This window comes from Rhinopithecus bieti, unplaced genomic scaffold, assembly GCF_001698545.2.
Source record: "Rhinopithecus bieti isolate Rb0 unplaced genomic scaffold, ASM169854v2 scaffold_76561, whole genome shotgun sequence".
In the NCBI taxonomy this organism is placed as follows: Eukaryota; Metazoa; Chordata; class Mammalia; order Primates; family Cercopithecidae; genus Rhinopithecus; species Rhinopithecus bieti.
In genome coordinates, this window is record NW_016828394.1 from 363,406 (window position 1) to 390,141 (window position 26,736).

The 26,736-nt window shown below is 38.2% G+C and overlaps 1 protein-coding gene across 5 annotated transcripts in view; it reads left to right on the forward strand.

Moving 5' to 3' along the window:
• EBF1 (EBF transcription factor 1) overlaps positions 1-26,736 on the forward strand; it is a 413,838-nt gene that overhangs the window by 320,344 nt on the left and 66,758 nt on the right. For all 5 annotated transcript variants that reach the window (XM_017864540.1, XM_017864536.1, XM_017864537.1 and 2 more), the window contains exon 10: positions 10,777-10,903. In XM_017864540.1, coding sequence (XP_017720029.1) covers positions 10,777-10,903 — 127 coding nt within the window. The remainder of the gene's footprint in view (positions 1-10,776; positions 10,904-26,736) is intronic.

Here is a 26,736-nt window from a genome sequence, read left to right on the forward strand (position 1 = left end):
AAAAAAAAAAAAAAAAAAAAAAAAAAAAGCTGGCAATATATTTAGTATATTCTGTTTAAAACAGCAAGATGTGTATAATGCAACTTTGAAAGACTTTCAGCAAAAGCAGTTGTACAGCCACATTATTAAAAGGGGTTTGGCTTCAGTTTTTCTGTAGTGCCTACTTTTTTTTTTTAAATACTTTAAGTTCTAGGTTACATGTGCACAACGTGCAGGTTTGTTACATATGTATACATGTGCCATGTTGGTGTGTGGCACCCATTAACTCATCATTTACATTAGGTATCTCTCCTAATGTATATCTCCTAATGTAGTGCTTACTTTTATCACATCTCTGAGTTCCAGAATGAACATGTTAAGTGAGGAATTACTGGTTGTATGGGCTAGTATCAGTGTATACCATACGTAGATAGGACCAACACCACAAAAAATGTTAGAATGAGTCTCTGTATCTTAAAACTTTGACATCTTTTGTTTGTTTGTTTGTTTTTAAGCTTGGAGAGACTCTACAAGTCTTTCGGTGAAAGGTGAATTTATTCCCTGACTACTTTATCTATCAGTCTTCTGGCTTTTATATTTTTCTTTACTAATTCCATAGGCAAAGATTCTGCCTTGTGAATTGCCAATGTTGATAACAAGCATTCATCCCCTTCCATAAATGCATTCTGATTTCCTTTTCCTTTTATATTTTAATTTTCAAACAAACAAGCAAGGAACATAGGACACTGAGCCAGGCCTGTGTAGGGAATGATGTTCCTTCTTGACTGAATTTAGAAAAACAAGCCTTGAGAAAGAACTCATTGTGCAGCCTCAAACCACAGGGGCTGGCGTTGCTGGTGTCTGATGCTCTCCTTCTGGAGTACCCTGGGTCTCAGGAACTCACCCTTGCTTTTCCAGCTCCCAGATGGTCAGGCTGGGATCCAGTCTTTAATGGGGCCCAACTGGCACAATATCTGCATCCTGGGAAGAGAGCTGGAGAAAGTTTATTTAAAAAATAAATTACAAAATAAATAAATAAATAACCCACAAAACCAGAGGTAGTGGAAGCATAATGTATTTGCTTCAGTCTTTTTTCTCCTAAATCTGTTATTTTGAAAGATGATCTTTTTGCCATTTTGTTTTGTACAATTAACTGCATTGATTTCGGGACCTGGTTAGATTCCTGGTCAGAAGAACTGGGCAGTATATTTCTGTGAATGTTTAATGAGGATACCAGGAAGTTTGTGGTGGCAAAGTAAAAAGTTTTTTTGTTGTTGTTGTTTGGGAATTTTTTAGTAAAAAGAATTCTGAATGGAGTGGTGTTATTTTCTTTTTGTAGATTCATAAGAAACTTTAGTGACTGTTTATCTTAATTATTAATGGTGGCTAATGGCATCACGATATTTATCCATTCAATGTTCAACAAGTATTTATTGAGTGCCTACTAGTTCCAGGGGCTTGATAAACACCGGGAACATAGCAAAAACAAAGAAGGCCAAGATCATACCCTTATGGGGCTGATATTCTACTTAGGGGGACACAAAATGAATAGGAAAGCACATCTACATCTCTCTACTATCCATCTGAGTCTATGTCGATACCTATGTTGAGAGAAAGTTCAGTGTTAAGTAACATGACTGACTATTCAAACGCTAGATTTTAAGTCCACCGTTTAACTCAATTCCTGAAACTTTAATTTGAAAAGTCTCCTTTGACATTCATACATGAAGTTTATCTTTAAGGATTCATGTGACTCAGCATATTTTGGTAAACATTGGTTTAAAGTTCTTTTCTTGAAAGGACAAAAGGAAACCAGAATGTTTGTGAAACAGTAAATGCCTCCTCTGGCTTTTTCTCACGTTCCCTGAGAAATCATACACTGCTTTTGAGACAGGCAATTCTTGGGAATGAAAGAATCTGTGTTATGAAACCCAGAGAACTCTGATTAGGGAACAAACCAAAACACACCAAGGAACTCAGAAGAAGAGCTGGCATCCCCTGATTTATGTGGTAGCCACTTCAGGGAAATAGATAATATGGAGGTTCAGTCAGCACAGTCGCCAAGAATATATACTTTTCATATTTCAGCTTTCTTTAGGAACTCCTAATAATATATTTTAAATGTCGTGTCTAACTTCCAAAAAGATGCATGTTTCAGAGTGGTGGAGGGAAGACAAGTTTGCCTGTTTGGTCCCTAACACTTCGGTATCTCTTTAAAAATCCATAGTTTGATTTGGTTTTAGAGCTTTAATTATGCTTTTATATTACAGTTTTCTTATTTAAGTGTCTGCTTCATGTCTATCACTCAGTACCCCCTGCCTATCTCAAAAGAGATGGATGTTATTATCCTAACTGAGGAGGAGGGAGAATGCTGTGAGAATTATTAATATATAAATTTAAAAATTAATCTGGAAAGTGCTTTAGGGTCCCCAGAGAAGCTCCACCCAAACATAAAGCATATGTAATATTATTATCAGCACCTCCACAGAGTAGACAGGAGCTGGTGCAGTATAAGATTAGTAAACTGAGGCACAGAGGGTGTCAATGAGTCAATGGGCTAGCATGCCTTAGAACGCAGACCCTTAGATGGGTAACATCTAAAAACTACCTTGCCAGTGCCCACTTTAGGCTTTTTCTAGCCACAAATGTTTATTATTTTCTAGAGAATAAACCTTTTCTTCCCTTTATCCCTTCTCTTCGAGTCTTTGCTCGTTTTGGACTTTTTTTTTTTTTGACTTTTAAGTGTTGAAGGTGATTACGGTTAAAATATTAGGTCCTAAACCTAGTAATGAGAAATCGCCGGTGTGCTTTCTAGTAACCCCAGTTATTTTTTGGCTTTGTGGCTTGGAACTTCAAATTGCATTTATTTTACCTACTCCTATTGGTTGGAAAACATGGATAAAGGCTTATCTTGGAATTGCTTTTTTTGTTTTCCTGGGGAATCATTCTCAGCTTGCCTTTCACCAGTGAGGAAAGCTGTTTTGAGTGGCCACTATGTTCCCAGGATGTTTCAAGGTATGGGAAAAGCTGAGGATACAATCCATGCTTTCGAAGGCAGAGGTCAGACGCAAAGTACATGTACCAGGAATTATGGAAAAACAATAAACAGTCAAATGGAGAGACAGTCATTGTTGTATAATGATGGTCAATTGGCTGACTGGCCACTTCCAGTTGATTCCTTAATCATATTTCTTAACTTTCCTGAAACTTATTTTCCTACTCTATGAACCCGCTAATAATCATACCTACCCCTTAATACTACAGGATGCAAATCACTGGAAGAGTTTAACATAGTGCTTGACACATGAGAAAAAGACAACAAAAGGTCATTATTGAAGTCATTATCAAGGTCATCACCATCATCAATTTAGTGAGAACTAGAACAACACAAATAATAAAAGCTGCTGGCTCTCAGAGGGGAAAGTAGTCCCCAAGAGTTGCTCTTTCCTCCTGGAATTCTACAACATGTTTCCACTCATGTTTTTAAACACTAGGTACTCTCATTTACCTGCCATGTGGACCATAATTTTGATAAGCTGGGAAGTTGTCTAAAAGCCATGTAGAAGATTGTCCTCTTCCCTGCCCCTCTTCTGGGCTTCCAGACTTTGTGTAGGCTGCCTCTGTGGAGTTCAACATGCACAGCTGCATGATCTACCATGCATTCTCTCTCTTGGTGTCAGCTCTTCTGTCAAGGAGAGGTCCCATTCAAACACCTCCATGTCTGGCTCCATCTCTGTTATGGCCACAGCAGCATTACTTTGTACCCAGAGGCCACAGTGGGCATATCTTGCCTGGCTAACCCCCCACAGGGTTCTTCAGGTCCTGTGGTCTAAGTCTGGAGCAGGGAAAATGCTCACACAGGCAGCTTAGAGGGAGCAGAAGTGTTGCTGCTGGCGGTCCCTGGCATGCTGACAGCCTCACCTGGAGCCCTGCAGAGATTATGTGTGTTTCATCTTAATGCCACATGGAAAAATTATTTCTTCGGAATATAGTATTAATGCATTTTTATTGTTGAGCGATTGGAGAATTCAGAGAGACATACAGAAGAAAGTAAAATTACCCATACCTCTACCATCTAGAGGTAACTTTTAATATTTTGATGTTTTCCTTTTCTTCTATGCAAATACATATCTATTTGTTTGTTGGTTTGTTTTTTGAGACGGAGTCTTGCTCAGTCACCCAGGCTGGAGTGCAGTGGCGTGATCTCAGCTCACTGCAAGCTCCACATCCCAGGTTCACGCCATTCTCCTGCCTCAGCCTCCCAAGTAGCTGAGACTACAGGCGCCTGCCACCACGCCTGGCTTTTTTTTTTGCATTTTTAGTAGAGATGGGGTTTCACCATGTTAGCCAGGATGGTCTCGATCTCCTGACCTCGTAATCTGCCCACCTCGGCCTCCCAAAGTGCTGGGATTACAGGCGTGAGCCACTGCACCCGGCCTCTAATTCTTATATAATCACATATAATACATATAGTCCCAAACTTACGTTATTACACTTTTTAAATAACATTTTCTCATAATAAAATAATGGCTTTATATGTACAAATAAGTTTATTCCGTAAGTATTTACATGATCTGGTGCAAGTTTGGGGAATTTACACACACAGAAATACATACACATAGGAGGAAGAGGCAGACAGAGAAGACAAATCACATCAAATGTTATCAGTCCAGAAATAAACACTCTTACCATTTAGCAAAGATCTTTTGTGGCATACTTTTCAGTATTAATTTTAAACCTTTTTTTTTTCATTTCATCTTATTTCTCACTGGAGTTACAGACATTTAGACATCTTTTTCTTTTTTACCACTTACATGATATATAAGCAGTGGTCTCATGCTCATATTTAGACCTGAGTGCTGAGCCAGTCAGATAACTAATATTAAAAGCAACTTAGGCAGAAAATGAGAGTTGAGTACTATCAGGTTAAGAACAGTAGACTCCCCTGGACTCATGGATAATGATTACGATATCCAGTGGAGTCAATGATTTAGTAGAATTCTGGCCCAATTTATGTAAATATTCCAGAAATATTTTGAAAATATTCTGTATGTAAGTCATTAACTACTTAATTTGTTTATTTTTATTTTTATTTTCTTCTGAGACAGTCTTGCTCTGTTGCCCACGCTGGACAGCAGTGGTGCAATCACAACTCACTGCAACCTTGACTTCCTGGGCTCAAGAAATTCTCCCACTTCAGCCTCCCAAGTAGATGGAACTAGAGGCACATGCCACCATGCCTGGTTAATTAAAAAATTTTTTTTGTAGATGCGTGGTCTCCCTTTGTTTCTCAGGCTGGTCTCAAATTCTTGGGCTCAAGTGATCCTCCTGCTTCAGCCTCCCAAAGTGTTGAGATTGCAGATGTGAGCCAGCACACCAGGCCAAGTTAACTACTTTAGAGGTTACAAATGTGAATTAGACTGTGTTCCTGATCTCAGGTAATATCTTATGAGAGAAAGATGTATAGGACAGTATTTATGGCACAAAGCAAAATAGGCTGCTAAGCATTATAGTATCAATATCATAATAGTATAAATTCCTCAAAAATGCAGGCAACTTTGACCCTTAGGATCAGGTAAAACTTACTGGAAGAGGGAGCATATGACTAGGGTCTTCAAGAACAAGTAGAATGTCAGTAGAAGAATATTTAGGAAAGAATGGCATGAATAAAGCAAAACTGTTGGGCAAGGGAATGGTGTTTTCATGTATCCACATGCCTTTTACTCCAGAATGTGGTAAAGCAAAGTGGGAAGTGTGCCTAGGAAGGAAAATTGGCCATCAAGCCTTGGTGAACCCTTAATATTATTCTGTCAAGGAGTTTGAACTATGTAGTAGGCAAAGGGGGCAGATGAGAGTTTGGTTTGAGGCAGGGCATAATATGATGAGATTGTATTTGAAGAAAATAATTATGATGGAAAAAGTAGAGGTAGAGGGAGACCATTTAGAAGGCAATTTTTCCTACTATGTAATAGTGTAAGAAAGAGTGACAGCCTGAACAGGAGAAAGAGAAGCAGCACAGAAGAGCCATTGGGGCCCAGTTAGGGGCAGAATCAATATGACTTAAGAAAATAAAGGAAGAAAAGAAATAATGATAACCTCAAGTTTTCTGTTTTGAGTAATTCAAAGGCTAACATTCCTTTAACTGAGACAGGAGATACAAGAACAGGAAATATTTATTTAGAGGTAGTAAGATGATAAATTTAGCTTGGGTCATGTTGAGATTGAGATGGCAAGAAGACTTATTTGGGGGAAATTCTGTTACTCTGTTGCTAATAAAAGTTTGATGCTTGGCCAAAGAGATCAAGTCTACAGGTGTAGATTTGGAAATCAGTTTAGCTGAGGTGGTTGAGCTAATGAGTGAAATCAAGAAGTGCTAGGCAAATAGAGGGGAAGAAAGGACAAAACTTGTGAACTTTCTACAATTAACAAGTTGACAGAAAAGTGGAGCAAATGAAGAAAATCAAAATAACCAGGAATCAATGAATAAGAGAAGATCTCTGGAAAATACTTCTTTACAGGTATAAGAAACTGGTTTTCATCCTAGTGTTTCAAATAATTTTCATTAACTTGCCTGACCATCAACTTTTCTCATCTGAAATACATAAACCACAAACATGAGTTTTAAAAATTAGTGAACATGAAAGTGCTTTGGTAAACCATCAGACACTTTGCAAGTCTTACGTCTTATGATTATTGTCACATAAGAAAATGGAGAGTTCCAAAAAGTGAAAGAGTGTAGTGTCAGATGCTACAGAGTTTCAGAAGAATATTTATTTCTAGCCCAAATTGTTTGACTTATAATTTAAGGAAATTACGTCAAAGAATGAAATCTGTTCTCTAATCACTTAGAACAGTATTTACCAAAGTAATGGGGCATGGAACCTTGGTAGCACAGGAGACAATTTTAGATTTGACACAGACATGAAATAGAAATGAATCACACTGTGAGAAAGTTAGTCTCCTTTTGGTTTCTCTTTTAATCATTCCTTTTGTTTCTCTTTTAATTTTTGTTTTATTCCATAATTCTGATTTTTATTAAAGGGATAAAGTCTCAGGGCAAAGAAGTCTTTAACATTTAACACTAGCTAATCACCCTTTTCAATAAATTTCTTCAGGTTGTCAACAATATCTAGCTAGAATTTATATCATATGAACTTCAAGATTACTAGCTACAATACCTTCTTATTTTGCAGTTGATACCAGTTTTCCAATTATGGTAATGACATAAAGTTTTCTTTTAAAGTAAGTTTTTTAAATAAAAAGATAATCACTTTTTAAAATATTAAGTATGTGATTGTATAGGTGGTATGTAGATATGACAAAACTAAGAAAGTGATAGTCCAGTGATAAATGTTCGAAAAACTTAGACTAGCCCTCCCTCCTTCTGTTGCTTTGAGTGGCTGCCTTGGTTCAACCAGGCTGGAATAATGTGTGAAGCGTATTTTGTGATTCGTGGGTCCTGAGTTCTACACCCTAGATCTAGACCCTGTCCTTCCTCTAGGATGTTGGGTCAATTTTCAGAGCCCCCAGACGTTTCTAGATTTTTGTGTCCTTAGCTGTCAAAATAAGAAGATTAGCTTTAAACTATCACTAACATTTCTTCCAGCAATAAATTCTACAGTTCTTTGAGTGATTAGTAAATAAGCCAGTGCTTTCAAATTGATCAAAGTTAGCTAAAATGTTTTTTCTCCATAAGCATCAATATCATGTGTCAGTGCTAGAGATTCTTCCCAGACTAATACTATGCACAGCTAGGAAAACATCAAGAAATTTATTCTCTAATTATGATTCAGATTCTACTTCATCTGTGAAGGATTGTTGTTTAGAAGGAATTTCTGCTTTAGTTAGGGCAATTAATTAAAATTGAAAATGAAATTGTAAATGAAAATTTGTTTGCATTTCCTGAGCCTAATGCTTTATGCTAAAGCCTCACTCTCAGTCTGTAGTTTCATTGCAGTCGTATCTAATCAATTTATAAAGCCCATGAATTTTGTTCCTTGGTATAGCAACTCATACATATTAAGTCCCTATACTTAAAAAGAATCTTCATCCATCTATTTACTAATATCTTTCCATCTTTTAAAATTTATTTCCCCTGAGAATAAGGAGTGCAGGTGAAGTGTTAACTGGCTGAAAGTTCTTATCAGTATTATTGTGAGTTAATGGTACTCTATATCCCAAGTACATGTTAAAATTAGAAGCATACCTTCTATTTGAAATATAACAACATGGATCATCCTTTACCAAAAGCATGGCAAAGAACCAGGCAATAAATGAAAAATGGAGACAGCATGGGTACAGAAAACACACACACAGTCCTTGGATCAGAAAAAAACTGAGTTTGTTACTACCTTTAAAAGGTTTCCATATGAACAATTTTTTCTCTATGATTACAAAGGAAGTGTTTGTCCCGTGACTTTTTTGAACTGCATCAGTGTTGCCTTTTGCTGTAACTTGCTGTGACAAGGGTAAAGTTGCTTATGCAAGCAACTTAATTTTAAGATTCTGTTTTCTCACCTGAAAAAAAAGGATAAAAATACAGTCATTGTTCTGACCCATTAGTGTTTGTATGTAAAATATCCAGCAATGTGGTGGATACCTCCTGGGTACTCAACAAGTGTTAGTTCCCAACATTGCAGTAACAGTGTCTCAACAATTAACATGCTCTTGATTTGGGGAAGATCATCTTTCACTGCCCTTCAGAGCCTCTTTCTTATCTTATTGTCTCTATATTATTAAACTCCATTTCCTGATCTCTATGCTTATAGATTACACGAGCAAATGAGAAGGTGCTAAGAACAACAGGGAAAAAAAAGACAAAGAAGCAGAATAACAGAGAAATAATTTTAAAATCTTAGAAACCTGGAGCGATTTAGTACAGGGATAAATAGCTCTTCATGCCTCAACAGTCATTTAGGGCTTTTTTATATTACAGCAAGATATAATATAGGGTATTCTAAATGATGATCTTGATTTACCAAGGGTAAGTTAAATTATACACACTTTGCTTATTTTAAAAAGCATACAATGCATTTTGGAAGAATTAACAATATGAATAGAACTTTTTAAACAATTTTAACATTTATTTTAGATTTAGGGGGTACAAGCGCAGGTTTGTAATGTGGGTATATTGATGTTGAGGTTTGGGATACTAATAACCCTGTCATCCAGGTAGTTAGCAATGTACAGATAGTTTTTCAATCTTTGTTCCTTTCCTTCCTTCCCCACTCTAGGAGTCCCCAGTGTCTGTAGTTGCTATGTTTATGTCCATGAGTACCTCCCACTTAGCTCCTACTTATAAGTGAGAACATGCAGTATTTGGTTTTCTGTTCCTGTGTAGAACAAAATTTTAAGAAACCTTTTTGTGTGTTTTGCTGGGTAAAACCTTAGCCTTTGAAAACACTAAGCCATGGAGATGAACTCAGTCTTCAGGGGTTCCACATAAGCATGGTCTTACTGAAATATCTTTTGTGCATCTTCAGCAAATAAGCCAAGGTTCCATGTATTCTATGGAAGAGGATAAGGCATTTGTAATTGCTAAGTTAAAATGGTTTTATGCAGATATGACTTTTTCTTTGTTTCAGAAAGCAACATTTGATATAAATTACTTGTGGGCTTTAGCAGTAACAATTTTCTCAAATTATTTTCGCTAGGACTTGGTATTAGAACAGTTTATCCAGTTGGGGGACCCATGGGCTGTATCCAGCCTCTCATGGTGTTATCTGTGATTCTCTGGGAAAAACACTTGAACTGGGACTGGTTTGCACATTGAAATAAGGAGCCCTTTCTAAGTTATCCACATGAGAGAACAGCACAAGCATGTTAGTTTAAACTCATGTATACTGTATAAATTATCCACTGTATGCAGAGGACTCAGTACCACAAATGTTGAGCTAACTGCATCTGAAAGGAGTCAAAGAGGACAACTGCAGAATCCCATAGAAAGAGAACATGTAGAATCCAGCACCATCAGAGGTCAACCAGTCAAATACCAGGGCTGGATTTTTCAAAGAAGCAGATAATGCCAGTTTTATGGCCATTAATAACATTTTAGTTATGTAAACAAAGATAAGAGTAATAAAAAATAAATTCTGCTTCACAGTGTAATCTGATTGCCAACAGAGTTCAGAAATGAACTTTCTCATTGTGCACGTGGCATTGCATAATGGACCAGTGATCATTCCGCAGCCTCCCCAGCCTTCCCTTTCCCTTTCCCTTTTATGGAGAGTCCTTAGTTCTGCCAGATCCATAAGCTATTCCAGGGAGGCAGATTCTTTCCTTTCTCCTGTTAAGCTCTTTGATTGTGCCTCTGGTAGTTAATATACCAAATGGTCTTCAGGGGTACTCCATACGTGCACACTGCAGCTAATCAGAGTGCCTTGGCCTACTGTTTCCCTACTTCTGTGTTTTCCACATGTTGACGGGCTCAGTTCAAACACCAGGCCTATCAACTTCTGGAGAGGCATAGCAAAGCTCGGCTCTGATTTGGTCTGCTTCAGAGATTTTCCAAAGGATATCCTGTAGCAGATAAATCATTTCATTAGGCCAGGTTCCCTGTTCAAACTAGGAAGCAGAGGGCCTGCCATGTAGGAAAACCCAGATAATGTCGTTATGGCTGTACTCAGAGTATTTGTAAATATTGTTGTCAGTGTCTTTCACGCAGGTTCCATCAAGATTGGATTTAAACATAGACAGGTTTATTATGTGTTTTAAAGCTTTGTTTATGGAGAGCTGTTAGGAAGACTGTGAAGTTTTAAATATTGAAATGACAATTTCCCCCCCAAATGTCTCCTCCAGTTGATCACTCCTCATGCCATCCGTGTGCAGACCCCTCCTCGGCACATCCCTGGTGTTGTGGAAGTCACACTGTCCTACAAATCTAAGCAGTTCTGCAAAGGAACACCAGGCAGATTCATTTACACAGGTAAGAACCACTGCAGATGGTGAGCACAGAACTGCCTTGGGCTTATGGGGTCTTTCCCCTTGTCTTCTATGTATAAAAGCATATATTTTATTTTAAAATCTAGTTAAAGTCTGCTTTCTTTCTTCATTTTACCATATGTATGAGCAAACATGGTGCTTTTATTATTGTATTAAGAATTCATCTAGGTGTCCATGCTGAATGGCAGGATCTGTTGAAATAACTGGTTGGATACCTAAAGATGCCACATGAAAAATAAGAGAAGGGGAAAAGAGGTGTAGATAATCCTGAGTTTCTGGATGTTAAGCCACCTTGTTAGGGTTTGTTTGCTTTATGGAGTAGGGTTGTGCTTTCAGGAACAGTACGTCTTTCCTCTAGGCTGTTCACCGCATTTGTATTACATACAATAGTTTTCATGTTTAATTCTGGGTTGGTGCCTTCTTTCCAAGTATGCTGCATTTTTATCCTCCCAAAACAGCCTTGGCACATGGATCCGCCTTGCGGCAAGAAGCTGGGGTTTCAGAGTGAATGTGAATTCCCTCCCATCAGACAGAGAGAACCAGGCAGCATCTCTGTGGAATTATATCAAGTATAAAGGCTGAAAGATCCCTAGATTGTGAAGTGCAAACCAGACACCCAGGGATATTTTACAATTCACATTCTGCTACAGTAGGTCTAGGCAGAACCTGAGATCCTGTGGTTCTTAAGAGCTCCCAGGTGAGGCTGATGCTGCTGGTCAAAGAACCACAGGTGCAGTGCGGTTCTGGGTCCTCTGCTTAGTGTCAGTTATCCTTGGATAGTGGTAACTGTCTCCACGAACTGGTCCCAGGTTTCCTTTTCCATTCAGTAAAAGACCACAAGGCCAGACTAAGTACAGAGCGGAAGTTGCTTTTACACAAAGAGATAACAGAGCAGTGACGGGATAACAGTTAACAAATCGTAATTATAACAATACAATTAAATGGATGACTTTTATTTTTCTGTGACATTTTACTTCAGAGCATCTTTCCCTTGTATTTCAATATTAGGAGTAAAACCAAACGTACTTCTTAGTCACCCAGTTTCTCTCTCTCTCTCTTTCTCTCTCTCCCTTGAAATTATAAAAACAATTAATGTATCCTGACCCTTGGAAATGCCTCCCAGCCCTTTAAACAAAATGCAGGTTTGGTGCCTGCCTGACGATTAGTTTTAGTTAATTGAAAATTATAGGATTGACCCAAGAGGAAAATTTTGTTTGCACTCCAATCACTTTTACAAATTAAGGAAAATTACCGCAATTTTGTTTAGCTAAGGTTTCACACTGAGTTCAAGAAATTAGCTCAGCCATCCCAACAAAGTCAGCACTTTGTTAGTGAGCACTTGAAAAAATAATAGTCTATCTGGAGTTTTGTGGTGTATACAAACGAAGCATAGAGAAAGCTATGATGCGTTATAGAAGTAGGCCAAGTGTTTTTAATTAGGCTCATTGGTTCAGCATAAGTTTTGAAGAACAATCAAACTAGCAGATTAGCTGTTTCTTTTAAAGCTAGGATTTCTTGCCATTCATTTTTCCCATGAGAACTTCCACATAGCAGTGTGTGTGTGTGTGTGCGCGCGCGTGTGTGTGTGTGTTTTACAAGTCTCATTATGGGGCTGCAGGAAAAGGACCAATTGAAACTCCTGATACTGTAACATTCCCCAGCATCATTCCAATGGATGGGAGTTTTTCACAATGTTCCCCACTGAACTCGGTGTTCTGGAACATATTTCAAAACCACAGAGGCCAAATGTTTTCTCTGAGAAGTTTGGACTCTGTTTTTGGCCGAAAACATTAGGCCTCGCTGGCTGCTTATTTACTCAGCTATTAAGAACAAGAAAAGGAGAAGAAAAAGAAGAAAATGCTTGTGTGGTGGGAGGTACAGGAGGCAATCAGGCATGGTTTCCGCTTTGGTGACAACGTCCCTGCCCATTAATGGTTCCATTTTGTGGTCAGGTCTCATTTAGAAGAAATTATTTTTAATCAGTCTTCAACAAAATATCCCCTAGAGCCACCTGGCCATAAAAGTTAGTAGGAAAAAAAAAAAAAAAAAAAAAAACCATCATTAAAATCCTACTTAAGTTTCTCAAAGAAAGAGCTAGGGATCCATCCAATATTGGACTGCGGTTTTTTAAACCAATTAAAAAAAATTGGCCATTCAATTTAATCACATCTTAGAACATCTGTATCACACTGAAATTAAGATAAAAGTGTCGGATTTTCAAGTCTAGAAAAGTAGTTAAGGATAAGAGCAATAAGTTGGTGCATATGCACGTGTGTACATCTGTGAGAAATTTAAGGTATGAAAAAATGCTTCTGGTGATCTGGCCTCAAACTGTGGGCACCAGATAAGAAACCTTTTTTTTTTTAAAGTATTCTAGGAGAGAGTTCTAACCTCTCCCCATATTGGAAAAATAAAAATCTGAAGAAATTGGCACAACGCTTTCCCCTCTGGTATAGTTACTTGGCTGTTAACAGTTATTATGACATCACATCATTTCTAACGAAAGGGAATCTGTGTTCATTGGTGACCTATGCACGGACCTTTTGATCATTAGCATTAAATGCCTCCACCATGCGTTACTTGTTCATGGCTGGGGCTACTGGCCTCTGTGATTCACTCAGTTTACCTCTACTGTCACCACTTACTAGTAAGGGTATAGAGATGGCTCATAAAACCTCTCTGTTCTTTGTATCCAAACAACTGCTCGGATCATTGTAAATGTACAGCACCCCTCCTTTGTCCACCCACAGAAGTTCACACTTCATTTTCTTTAACATCCATAGTATTTCAAGATGTGAGACTTGGTTTTCTGGATTGGGTGAGCTAACCCTCTTATTTCTTAGTGAAATATCACTTGGAATTTTTCCCTTGAAAAATATTATTGAGCTGAAGAGTAACACCCCAAACTAAGGCCTTATTGCTGTTTTTAAAGTATGCAAGAGAGAGTTGGCATTTGTAGATGTGAATGTCTCTAAAAGTCGATAACATTAAAAAGAAGAAAAAAGGCAGGAACAGCATGGCCTAATCTATACTAATAAAGGCAGACCTTTTGGGGAGGGAAGAATCTGACGAAGCACAGATTGCCTGCAAGCTGACTCCACTTGTAAGGATGGTAAGCAAGCATACATCTCTCCCTCATTGGTCCTTCAGACCAGAGACGCATGAGGAATCCACAGCTGCTAGTGTGCCATGCCCCTGTGTTTGTCCAGTCAGAGTCACAGACTCTGGAAAGTGAATCCTGACTGGATTAGAAGCAGAAAAGCTCACTAGCACTTTCTAGATCTTACTTTATTGTGTCCAGTTATTCTTATGCAAATGTAGGGCAAGGCTGACTTTAATTTTCAATAAATATTTTCTAAGAGAAGGAAATACAAATGCTATCTAATCACAGGATTGATTTCAAAGCACTATCATCGTTTCTGGTCAGTCAGTCCAGTGGGAATTAAATCCACTATAACCTCACTGCCATGTAAGGGCTCTCCCTAATGCCTTTATTATTCTCACAGCTTGTTTTCTTGAAGTTGTTATGTCTTTAAGTGACTTGGATCTTTTAGAATCGTGATCTCTCCTGCTAAGCCCTGAGTAGTCTTGGAAGCTAATAAAAGACTCTTACGCACCTTTAGCTGCTTCCTCAAAGTTTTGTAGTTGGTTTTCCTGATGAGAAGTGGCCAATTTCAAATGCATGTTTTGCTTTCATTCTAGTTATTTTTCCGTAAAAGAGGTCTCTGTATCTCGGGGAATATATGACTGGAAGAATGGGCCACCAGGGCAAGGTTTGAGCAGCCTAGGGGTACCCTAAGAGCTGTACACCACCTGACCCCCTAAAAGTTGGTGAAAACCCTGATGAATGATCATCTAACAACTCAGATGTCTGGTTAGGTCACTTATCAGATCTTTTCTACCACTAACTTTTCGAATTCTAAACATTTTCCACCCAATTTCCTGTTCCTATGGAAGGACTAACCCACATTCCTGTGTATTAGCCTGTGAACTAACTTCAAAATGAGAATTCTTCGTGGAAATACTTCCTGTTTGTACCTTATACCCAAAATAACTCCACATCCCTTGCCAATGCATAACACATTGCTTTGCACATAGGAGGGGCTATTTTGTCTGCATATGCTCTGTGGAACTTGACAGCTTTTACTATGACTTTTAAGTTTTCTGTTTCTTTCTCCCTATCCCTCTTATTTTCTTGTTGCTCTCCAGTCTCTCCTATCTCCCTTTCTCCTTCTTCTCTCTTTTCTTTTCTCCCCTTATCCTTTCCTCCCTCATTCCTAAGGGGATAGTACCTCGCGTACTGATTGAGTGCTTAGGTTCAAGATGATGGATATAGATTGAATTCTCAGATCTACCATTTACTAGAGAGGTTATCCTTGGGACATCATATGATGCCTCTAAACCACAGTCACCTTATCTTTATAAGGAAATAATAATATTACCTTACTGGGGTTGTTTTTAGGATCAGGGAAACATATGTAAAGTTTTAGGATCACGGAACTGTATTTAGCATGAGGCTAGATACTAGTAGTTTCCATTAATAAATGGTGCCCACTATGATTCATTCCTTCGTTTCTGAGCCCCTACCAGGAATAACTGTTTTCCATGGATTGTTTATCATCCTTGTCCTCTTCCTAGAAATCTAAGAAATATCTTTTGGGATTTTTAGTAACACAACTATAGACATCAGTTTAAAGAAACAACACCCATCAACCCCAAATAAAAGGAGCAAACTGTAAACAAAGTAGCAAGAAAAAGAAATGCATAAGTGTAAATGTAATAATTTGCTTAAAACAAATATTTTCGCAGGAATGCATCACACAGCTAATAAGTTCTCTGGTGTTAACGTTTTTCTAGAACGACACATGCTTGTTCTCTTATTTCTATCTCAGCCCCTCCTCTGGAGGTCCTAGCAACAGGAGTACAGCCTATCACCAACTCTCTTCAAAAGTATTTAGGTTATAATCAGCTTCAACTACAGTTTCCAGAGTTTTCACCAGAAAGCTGTTTCTCATTCTTGGAAACCTCCTCCACAAAATGAAGGCTGCCACTTTGGGCTTGAACAAAGTCATCAGTTTTAGGGAAGAAGTGGGGAGTTTGTACCTAATGGATCTCCTGCAATCTAGCCTTTTCTTACATAAATTCTTTGTTACAGTACACTTCTGAAAAGCCACTTTCATGTCATTACCCTGCGGAGAAACCTTCCCTCTTTGCTCACTGTATGTAAGATGTAGCCCAAGTCCCGATGTTTGGCTCACTGTGCTCTGGGGCTAGGGCTTATGATGCTCCAGTCAAACCAGTTTCCTCGCTGTGCCTCCAGCTCACTTTAGCTACTTTGGATATGGTGATTCACCTGAAGGATCCAGTTCAAACTCTTACCTCTCTAAAGTGTTCTCAGACCACCTTGGTATAGTGTACTGAGCCCTGGGCTGACAGCAATGAGTCTTGCGTTGTATCCCAGCTTTGCTACTCACTAGCTATGAGACCTAGGACAAGTTGCTTACGCTCCAGAACTGACTTTGGTGCTCCCTGTAACTCATCTTGATTGACTGGGAGAGTCTCTGTCCTTGAACCTCTTTTGCCCCATGTGCTAAAACCATCCCATTCATCATTCACTTCCTTTTGTCCTTAGCTCTCTTGTTCTGTTCGTAGACAAATCATAAAACGTCCACAAGCTTCATGAAGAAAGAGAAACTCTTCCTCAATCTTATTTTATATACTATGTTGAAACAATTTGGCTCAGCATTTTACTTGCAATAGGTGCTAATAATTGATTGACATATTGCCCAGGATCAATGGGTCTTCACTGATTTTTGTGCTCTGGATAATATGGAATGTAAATAAGAGCTGTTAATTAAGAATCTATCCCTTTCTACTTGAAGTTTTACATTCATAGAAGATAGTTTGTTTAAATGAAAAAATGAGATTTGGCTTGTAAATACTTTTCATTTTCTTATCTGTAAAATGGAGCTATTTTAATAGTACCTTCATCTAAGGAGTAAAAGGGTTAATGTATGTAATGCAATCCTGAGAGTACCTGGTCCAGTATGAGTGCTCCCCAAAAGTAAGTGAGAAAAGCAGATAGTGGGTGTATATTTTTTTGAAAATCCAAAAAACTAGTCATTAGAGTTTGATGTTATGTATGTGCCAGCTTTGATTATGTTTAAATACATTGTTTCTTTCTAGGCATTAAGAATAGGAATAAAAATACCTGTGTTCTGTTCTGATTTTACCACATCCTTTTGTTACTTCATTCATTCACCTCACAAATGTTTGTGGATTGCCTGTCCTATCCTAGGCAATGTTCTAAAGCAGTTCTAGGCCAAGTCTTAAAACAGTGTTGAGCAAAACCAGACACAATCCCTGTTTTCTTTATTTTAAAGACTAAGAGGAAAATGGATGTTCATAAGTTTATTATTTCAAACCTGGTACGTGTCCAGAAAGACAGAAATAGTACTTTTGATCAGCACATAATAAAGGAACCCTGACCAGTCAGTTAGAGATATTTCTCTACAGGAAAAATTGCATGAGCTAAAGTTTGAAGGATGACAACGAGCTAATCCAACAATCAGTGAAGGGTGGGGGTAGCATGGGGTTGGGGAATGAGCCTTCCAGCAGAGAGTGCAAATGAGAAGGCCCTAGATGGGAGGAAACATGGTACCTTGGAAGACTGTAAGCATTGCAGGTCAGGAGATCGAGACCATCCTGGCTAACACGGTGAAACCCCGTCTCTACTAAAAAATACAAAAAAAAAAAAAAAAAAACTAGCCGGGCGTGGTGGCGGGCGCCTGTAGTCCCAGCTACTCGGGAGGCTGAGGCAGGAGAATGGCGTAAACCTGGGAGGCGGAGCTTGCAGTGAGCTGAGATCCGGCCACTGCACTCCAGCCCGGGCGACAGAGCGAGACTCCGTATCGAAAAAAAAAAAAAAAAAAAAGAATTGCCATGAGGCTGACAAATCAAGAGGGAGGAGGAGAACTGTGAGAGAGAAGGCTGCGAGAAGTAGGCGGGACATGTGTATGTAAAACCTTATGAGCCATGGGGAGGAGTTTGGTTGTTACCTTAAGAACAATGGACAGTTTTGAAGTGTCTGAAACGACAGGTGGATGTGACCAGGTTTACATTTTGGGAACAAACTAACTCTGGCCTCAAGAAGCATAGGAGACCAGAATGTATCTTGGAAGACCTCTTAGGAGGTAATTGCAGTAGTCTGGGAAAGAGGTTTGGTGACTTTGATTTGGGTGGCAATCAGTGGAGATGGAACGGAGTGAGAGGAATCAAGAGGAATTTAAGAGGAAAAATGGAAAGGACTTTGAGATGGGTTAGATGTAGGGATGAGGGAGACAGAGGGGTTAAAGCTGCTAGATTTTCGTCTTCCTCAACTTAATGGTAGGGCCATCATTTTCTGTGCATCCCAAGGATCTTGTGAGTATCAGTGAAAAAATGGCCATGAAAATATTTTGTACATTGTAATATTCTATACATATGTTAATTGTTATAAAGACAAGCCTCAGCAAACTCAGGAAGAATTGGAGAAAGGAAGGCAAGAATGTGTTTTCTTTTTTGTCAGATTGTTTTCACTTAGGATTCAGCCGAAAGAGGGCTGGGTAATGAATACTTGACTAGCAGCTCTGCCTTAGCAGTGTCCTAATTGGAATAGACCCAACAAGAAAGAAAAATTCACAGGCTGCTCCTGTCCACATGTCTTAAATATTACTCCAAATGAACCATTTACACACAAAGAAAAGAATTCAAGGCAGAGGGAGTGTTTATTCTTTTCGCTTTTGTGATACAAAGGGTAGGTCTCAAGCTTCTTTTTTTTTTTTTATTTCCCCACAAAATATGATTTTTCCTGATGAGATGTATGCTGATGTGATCGGTGATTCTGAATCTGCTGGCATTTGTACAGTTAAATACTGTTGGTGCCATAATGGGAACAATAACAACAACAAAAGTCACTGAAAGTAACCATTGTACTTCTATGACAGCTATAAAATGAGAGCTGTTTCTGCAAAGAATAAAGCTGGTCTGAAGGAAGCATATTTTGCATATTTTACGTATATACTTTCCAAAAAATATGACCTTTATTTCCTATTTGGAGTGGAGTGTAATCAGGACTTGAGTAGCTAGTATAACAGGATCATTAAAAGGGATATTTTCACTGACATTAGAGGTCTAAATAGCCACGAGGCCTTATATACAACCTTGGCTTTTTCCTGTCTACCCAGAGTTAATAAGTGATAAGGCCAGGAGAGAGATAAATCACAGAAATCCCTGTCCAAAGAAAACATATTGACTACAGCCAAGCAAATAACAGACCATAACCAACGGTGCCATTCATCATTCATGTAATAGGGATATAAAGTATTTCCTACCAATGAAACCATATAGTAGGAAGAGGCAGATAAGCTCGCCCAATCTAATGCATGAGATTTGGTTATTAAGGAACATGAACTATTTGTCACATGGCTTTAATCTTTAAGATGTGTTGCCATTTCTCAACTATAAATTTCTGGTAAGGGATTAGAAAGCTATTAACAATAAAGGTAGGAACTGAGCTGTATATGTATTCTTGCCAATGTAATGCAACATTGTAAAGTTTTGAACCTCTAATCTTTTTAGTCTGATATAACATGATTTGGTTTTCAAAGCCAATAAACTACTTGGAAGTATTCAAGCTTTTTTTTTTTTTTTTTTTTTTAAACCGAGCATCATGATAAATTAACCCTTCAGCTTTTGACTATATATCTATCTTGAAACTTTCTCTAATATTGTGGAATAGGAGGAGGAAGCGGAACTCTAAATTTCTTTTCCTCTTTTCCTAAGATGTATTCCAAATGTTTGACGGAGGATTATTCGTTTTTCTTATCTGTGTTTGCAGTGATGTGGATGCCAGTCCTGTTCATTGTTAAAGTTAACTGAGAGACGTGGACCCCACTAGGGCATTCACTCTTGTTTTTCAGTCTTTATTGCAAAGTTATACATATTGATTTCAGATCATTTAGGAAGCACCAATAAAACATAATTAAAATATTATTGAAATTGCCTACCTTCCTATCAGTTTCTTCTAACATAAAATCTCAATAAACATGAGTTATTAATATTGTTTAATGATATATATTTTGCGGTATTTCTCCTATGCATATATCTGACTTATTACCATAATAGAGTTACATCTTACATCATATTTTTTTCATTTGAGAATACATAAATATCAGGGAGTTATGAATTTAAAACAACTTTTAGTCATTGATAATCCTCTTATGCCCCAGCAGAACCTTGTAATGAGATATATCATTATCTTCATATTAAAGCATAGCCACCTGGAATTTGGGTTCTCCTCTCTTTTTCTTTCTGAAAAACCCACAGCACAGGGTCAATAAGTCCTACACATGGATTATCTGGGGTCAGGATCTGAAATTTATCAGCCATCCCCAACTGAGTGGGCGTGTGTTGCTCCAAGGAGCCGATGTCCTGAGAGCTTGGGACCAACTCCCAAAAGCATTTAGCCATATAGTGTGGCACTGCTTCTGTTTTCGAGCTGAACAACCTCCAAGGTAAGTGGATTCCATAATCACGCTGCCCCGGTTCCTGGGACCCACCACGTGCTGTGCTTTTTATAAGTTAGAATGGAACTCATCTAAAACCCTAATGATATCTGAAACGTAATCAAATCCAAAATTGTAACAAAAAGTAGGTAAATGTAAGTCCCTCTCTGATCCTCTGTAGGCTAGCAGCATTTCCTGCTAGAGCTTTGAGTTCCTCCTTTCTCTCCCCGCTCTTCTGGTTTTCCACTTCAGTGGGCTTTTGACATTTGTTGACTTTTCTCCTGTTGTTCTCTCCTATTCCACACCTTTTTTTTTTTCCAACGAACTCTATCTTTTCTCTCAGTCTTCTTGTTCTCTGCAATTGCTAAATGTAAAGGAATCCCCCACCCCCACCCCCTGCGCCACCCCTGAGAATCTGTTAAGACAAGCTCTATTATTAGCCTATTTTTAAGACCAAAAATCTCAGGTGAAGTGACTTCCTGGGTTATTTAGTAAGTGGAGGAGCCANATTCCACACCTTTTTTTTTTCACACGAACTCTATCTTTTCTCTCAGTCTTCTTGTTCTCTGCAATTGCTAAATGTAAAGGAATCCCCCACCCCCACCCCTGCGCCACCCCTGAGAATCTGTTAAGACAAGCTCTATTATTAGCCTATTTTAAGACCAAAAATCTCAGGTGAAGTGACTTCCTGGGTTATTTAGTAAGTGGAGGAGCCAGGACTTGGACCCTGGTGAAGGGTACCAGAGCCTGCGCTGAGTAAGCCTCCTGGCATGCTGCTTTACTTTGTTAATGTATGGAATTACCTGATTCCTTGAAATTAGGTTGCTGGTGATGGGAGAGGGGGGCGTTATTTCTAGGACACATTGAGTTCTAACAGGAACTGGAGCCTTAAATATTTTAACCAAATTATATAATTGTGAACATAATGCATACTTATATGGAAGATTTTTAAAATACAAAAAGGTATGAAATAATGATTATCCATTATTCTATCCCTCAGGGATAATCACTGTTAATGTTTTTGAGTACTTACTTCTAATATAGAAACCATATAGAAGGAAGAGGCAGATAAGCTCTCACAATCTAAGGCATGAGATTTGGTTATTAAAGGACATGAACTATTTGTCACATGGCTTTAATCTTTAAGATGTGTTGCCATTTCTCAACTATAAATTTCTGGTAAGGGATTGGAAAGCTATTAACAATAAAGGTAGGGACTGAGCTGTATATGTATTCTTGCCAATGTAAGGCAACACTGTAAAGTTTTGAACCTCTAATCTTTTTAGTATGATATAACATGGTTTGGTTTTCAAAGCCAATAAACTAATTGGAAGTATTCAAGGGTATTCAAAGAAGGTACTAAATAATACTCCTACATTTTTATCAGTGAGTCAAAATAGGTTTATATAGTTTTGCATCCTGCTTTGTTGTTTATATTATACACTAAACATTTCCTCTGTTAGTTCAAATTCTCCCTGAATGCATTTTAGTGGGTGTATAATAGTCCATCTGATGGCTGCACCATAATTTTCTTCCTCATTCGTCTATCATTGGACAGCCATATCTTTTCTTTTTTAAGAATTTTTAACATCATTTATGCCAGAATATAATGTGATTCTAAATATAAGGTGTTCTCCCTTTTTTCTAGTGAAGTTTTGAGCTTCCAGGGCAAGTTAACCATATACATATTTATAGATAACAATACATTATCAAATGTCTACTTACAGTATTTCACATATAAGTTTTGTTACTTGTACATATCTACTATCACATAATTTATAACATTTACAGATATAACTTCTGCGTTTTGGGTTTCCACCATTAATTAAACTTTTTCTAATCTTTTTTCCCTTTTTTTTTTTTTAAATCAAAGTCAGAGCCATTTTTCTCCCATTATAGTCTCTTCTAAGTTATTTGTGATACACCTCTTTTTAAATCTATGCGTGGTGCTTTCACTGGAATTTTTTTTCTAAGCCGTAACCATTAGCAATATTTTAAAAACCAATATTTAAAAGGCTTGTTTTGAGGAATATTTATAATGATGAGAGGTCAGTCTCCTTAAAAGCTACTAAATTTATATTAACTTTCTACTCCTTTTGTCTTGACTGACTCCTGCACCTCTGTAAGCATTACTAAACTGCCATTGATGATGATTATTTCATGCCCCCACCAATTTAAAGTAACATAATTGAGAAAGCATCTTGCCAAAGGAGAGATTTTAAAATACTCAAATATTTAATGAGAGAACTTTTTTGGAGGGCAGGGGATCTGCCCATATGTAGTTCAGCATGTTGATATTTCTTTCCTGTTGCTGGGTCCTCAGCCCTGTGCAATCCTTGGTGTGAGTTGAATTATCTGTACCACATAGTATTTTTGACTTGAGTAAAGTATGCTCACCCTTTTACGTGGACCTTATATTATTCAAGGTACTGAAAGTGCAGGTGGAAACCATCCCATTAATATCAGACCTGAGGTTTCCTGCAGTATCTCTCAATGGTGAGAGGTAGACAGAAACTGGCACTCCCTAAATCATGAGCAGAAACAACAACAGAAGAGCAGACTTCCCCTCATACCCACTGCTGTTTGACCTGGCACATGTAATTGTTCATCTTTTTCCTGTTAACATCAACTGTGGTTAACTTCTTTACATCACGGGTGGAAGGCCTCACTTGCTAGGCAGAGCCACCTGGGATCAACCTCGGTGGTTAGCTGCAGGAAGCACCAACTCCCAGTCAATATGGAGTTAATTTAGATCTTTGTTTAATGCCAAAAATATATTCACATTTAAGTGTCTGCACAGAATATGGCCTTCCCATTCTACACACGTTCATCATTTCCTTTTAGTTTTAATTGATTTTTAAAATAGTCGGCCGGGCGCGGTGGCTCAAGCCTGTGATCCCAGCACTTTGGGAGGCCGAGACGGGCGGATCACGAGGTCAGGAGATTGAGACCATCCTGGCTAACATGGTGAAACCCCGTCTCTACTAAAAAATACAAAAAACTAGCCGGGTGAGGTGGCGGGCGCCTGTAGTCGCAGCTACTTGGAGGCTGAGGCAGGAGAATGGCATAAACCCGGGAGGCGGAGCTTGCAGTGAGCTGAGATCTGGCCACTGCACTCCAGTCCGGGCGACAGAGCGAGACTCCGCCTCAAAAATAAATAAATAAATAAATAAATAAATAAATAAATAAATAAAATAAAATAGTCAATGAGGCTAGGATGACTCTTTGAGCTCGTAGGGAGGTTTAGATGAAGGAGTGTCTCTGAATAATCTGTTTTCAGCAAGCTTATAATTCTCTACATTTTAAGACTAGAAAATGAAACATTTGCACTCGTTAGTTCAGAAGACATAGGAGGGTTATCTAAAGGTTTAGAAAGTTTCCTTGATAAAATTATTAGCATCAAAGCAAAAATTTGTCACTTACTGGAATGTTCTATATTGGGGGTCAAAGTACAGGCCTGACTACTGACACTATGTGTCTCTTCTTCATCTTAATGTTTGTAGAAACAAGTACATTTACTTAAATGCATTTTTATAGTTGACCAAGCCTTTCTCATTCATCAGTTCTTTTTTATTCTTTATGAGGAAAGACAGGTATTTTTAGCCCCATTTTCAGGTGTAAAAATGAGGTGTAGAAAGAAGTGAAGTGGTTCATTTATGGTCATTTAAGCCATCTAGTGATGGGTCTGATATCAGATCTGTATTCCTCCAGGTAGTTGATTATACCTTTCAGTATCTTAGATTTTTATACCTACTAAATGGACTTACCCCAGTTTTACTCCACTTTTTAGTTTTCTATGAACATAATTCACTAATTAGACTGGGGGCTTCTAGAACCCCAAGCTACCTCCTCAGCATCGACACTTTGAGTACATGTAGTTCTTTTATTTTATTGACAGCACTATTACCAGCTGATACAATCTGAATTATTTATTTCCTTCATTGTGTGTAGCCTGTGTCTCTCACTAGAATATACGCTTCCTGAAGGCGGTTCCTTGTCTTTCTCAACCAGTGTATTCACAATGCCCAGCACAGAGTGAGACACAATAAATATTAGTCAAATCAATGCATAAAAAATGTGTGAAGGAATGATTGACAAATGTGACCATAAATATATGGGATGTGAGTCTTCAAGATAATCTAGTTGTCCAAGTTGTTGATGTGTTTATAGATGGTGAAAACAAGGCTTAAAGAGTTTTAGAGACTTGGCTAAAGTCCCTCAGTTAGTGGTAGATATTTACACCAGATTCCTTTTCTTCCACCTATCAGCCAAGAGCTTGTGTCCACACTACGTATATTTTCCTTAGACTCAACTAGTTATAAAGAAACTGTATGACTGTAGATCTCTAGAATCATGACAGATCCCAATTTGAATCCTGGCCCAAATTCTTGCTAGTTTCTTAACCATTCTGAGACTCCGTTTTCTCATCTGCAAAATGAGAATGAGAATATATCACAGGACTGCTGTGAGGATTTGATAAGGTCATGCATATAAAAAGCTTAGTAGAGTGTATGGCATATAGTAAGTGCCTGATTAATGGTGGATCTTATCAAAATAGTATCCAAGAGAACATTGCCCTGTAATTCTGAGTTTTAGAAATGGAAAGGTCCTCAGAGATAGCCTGGACCAATCCTAACGTTTTGTAGAGGAAGTAACTGAGGCCTAGATAAGGGAAGGGTCTTTCCCAAACCAACACGGGATGAATTTGCTTACAAAACCAGAGCAGATCACATATAAATGGATTTACTAATTATTTTGTGAATAATTCCCAAGTATGCAAATATATAAAGACATAAAATATTTGAATGTATATGAAAATCAGCAAACATCACCATGGTCATTTGATAAACTCTCTTAAATTCTCTAAGTTCATGAATCTTTGATTAAACTCTCAAGGAAAGGGTGAGGTGGTATAGATGCTTAATTCCTTGGGCCTTCCAATATGTGATATGTTTACATAAAGGGTGTCATGGACATCATTATTCTGATCTGTTTACATGCTTTTCTGTCTGTTGACAAAAAGGAAGGGGCTTTTCTTGATCTCTGAGTAAATCAAAGCCCCGCAGAAAAGCCAAGTGCCATTTTCACCTTGGGTGAAGTGGAGTTATGCAATTTAAGGGCATGTCCTTTATCTCATCTTTTTGTGGGAGCCCAGCGTAAGAGCAGGGCATGTCGGACACCAGCACATTGTTGGAAGACCTCATTGGAACTGGTGGATCATATTCCCTGGGTCCGTTTGGGGAAGGACTTAGTGGGGTCCACCCAAATATACTGTCCCTGCTGCACTTTTGTAATCTAATGCCCAGTGGAGACTTTTGGTGAAATTCCCTCTTGGCCACAAAATGTCTGTGGACCCTCCTTTGTGCCTCAGTCCCTTGGTGGTCCTTGAGGAGATAAGATGTAAAAGCCTTTATTTGGTGATCTTCTGCTTAGTGGGTTTAGAAGCAAACCATCAAGGGCCAATGAGAGAGAAATACTTGGAAGATGATGGTCATCAGGGATAAGATTAAAACCTGCCTGAGAAGAGATCTGTGTTGTGTGCCTGGCTCAGTGAAGTGTGTTGGTTACTGTTTGATGCCCGATAGGCAGGTTGACTGGCTGACAATGAATGAGTCCAGAAAGTGTTGTTAGGCTTGTACTGCAGTTAGAGGTGAGGAGGGTATCATTCAATGTATCTGTGGCATATCCCAATTCATAAAAAAAAAAATCAAGATTGTATTACATAAGGGATTTCTGCTCTAAACCTTATTTGGGGCTTGTGTTGGGATTCAAATAAAAGATTTTGTTTTCAGGCCTTCCTAAAAGGCACTCAATTATTGGTGAAAAGCCAAAAGGACCAGTTGTCCATTGATGCTACAGGTAATGAGTAGAGTAAAACTAAATGATATCTATTCCCATTTTCCAACTGCAGCTAATTAAGGGTAGCTCATTTAAAAACAGACCTAATTTAATCTCTAATATAAGTATTCAATTAAAGTTGTTCCCACTGCTTTCTTCTCAGAAGGCTGCTTTATACATTTATATATGATGCATTTATGGTGTGAATCCTTCTAAGGATCCAGGTGGTAATAGGAAAGTGCTTTCAGGACTTCCTAATTGCCCAAATTAAATAATATGTATGTAAATGGAGATTGGGGTGTAAATTGTGCACTGCAGTGCTATGAGGAATTGAGCCCCTATATCCTGCTATCTTTCAGCCAATCAGAATCAAGTGCTCCCCATTTTATTCTGTACTACTTAGAATAGTTTATTGCATTATTAAATACATGTT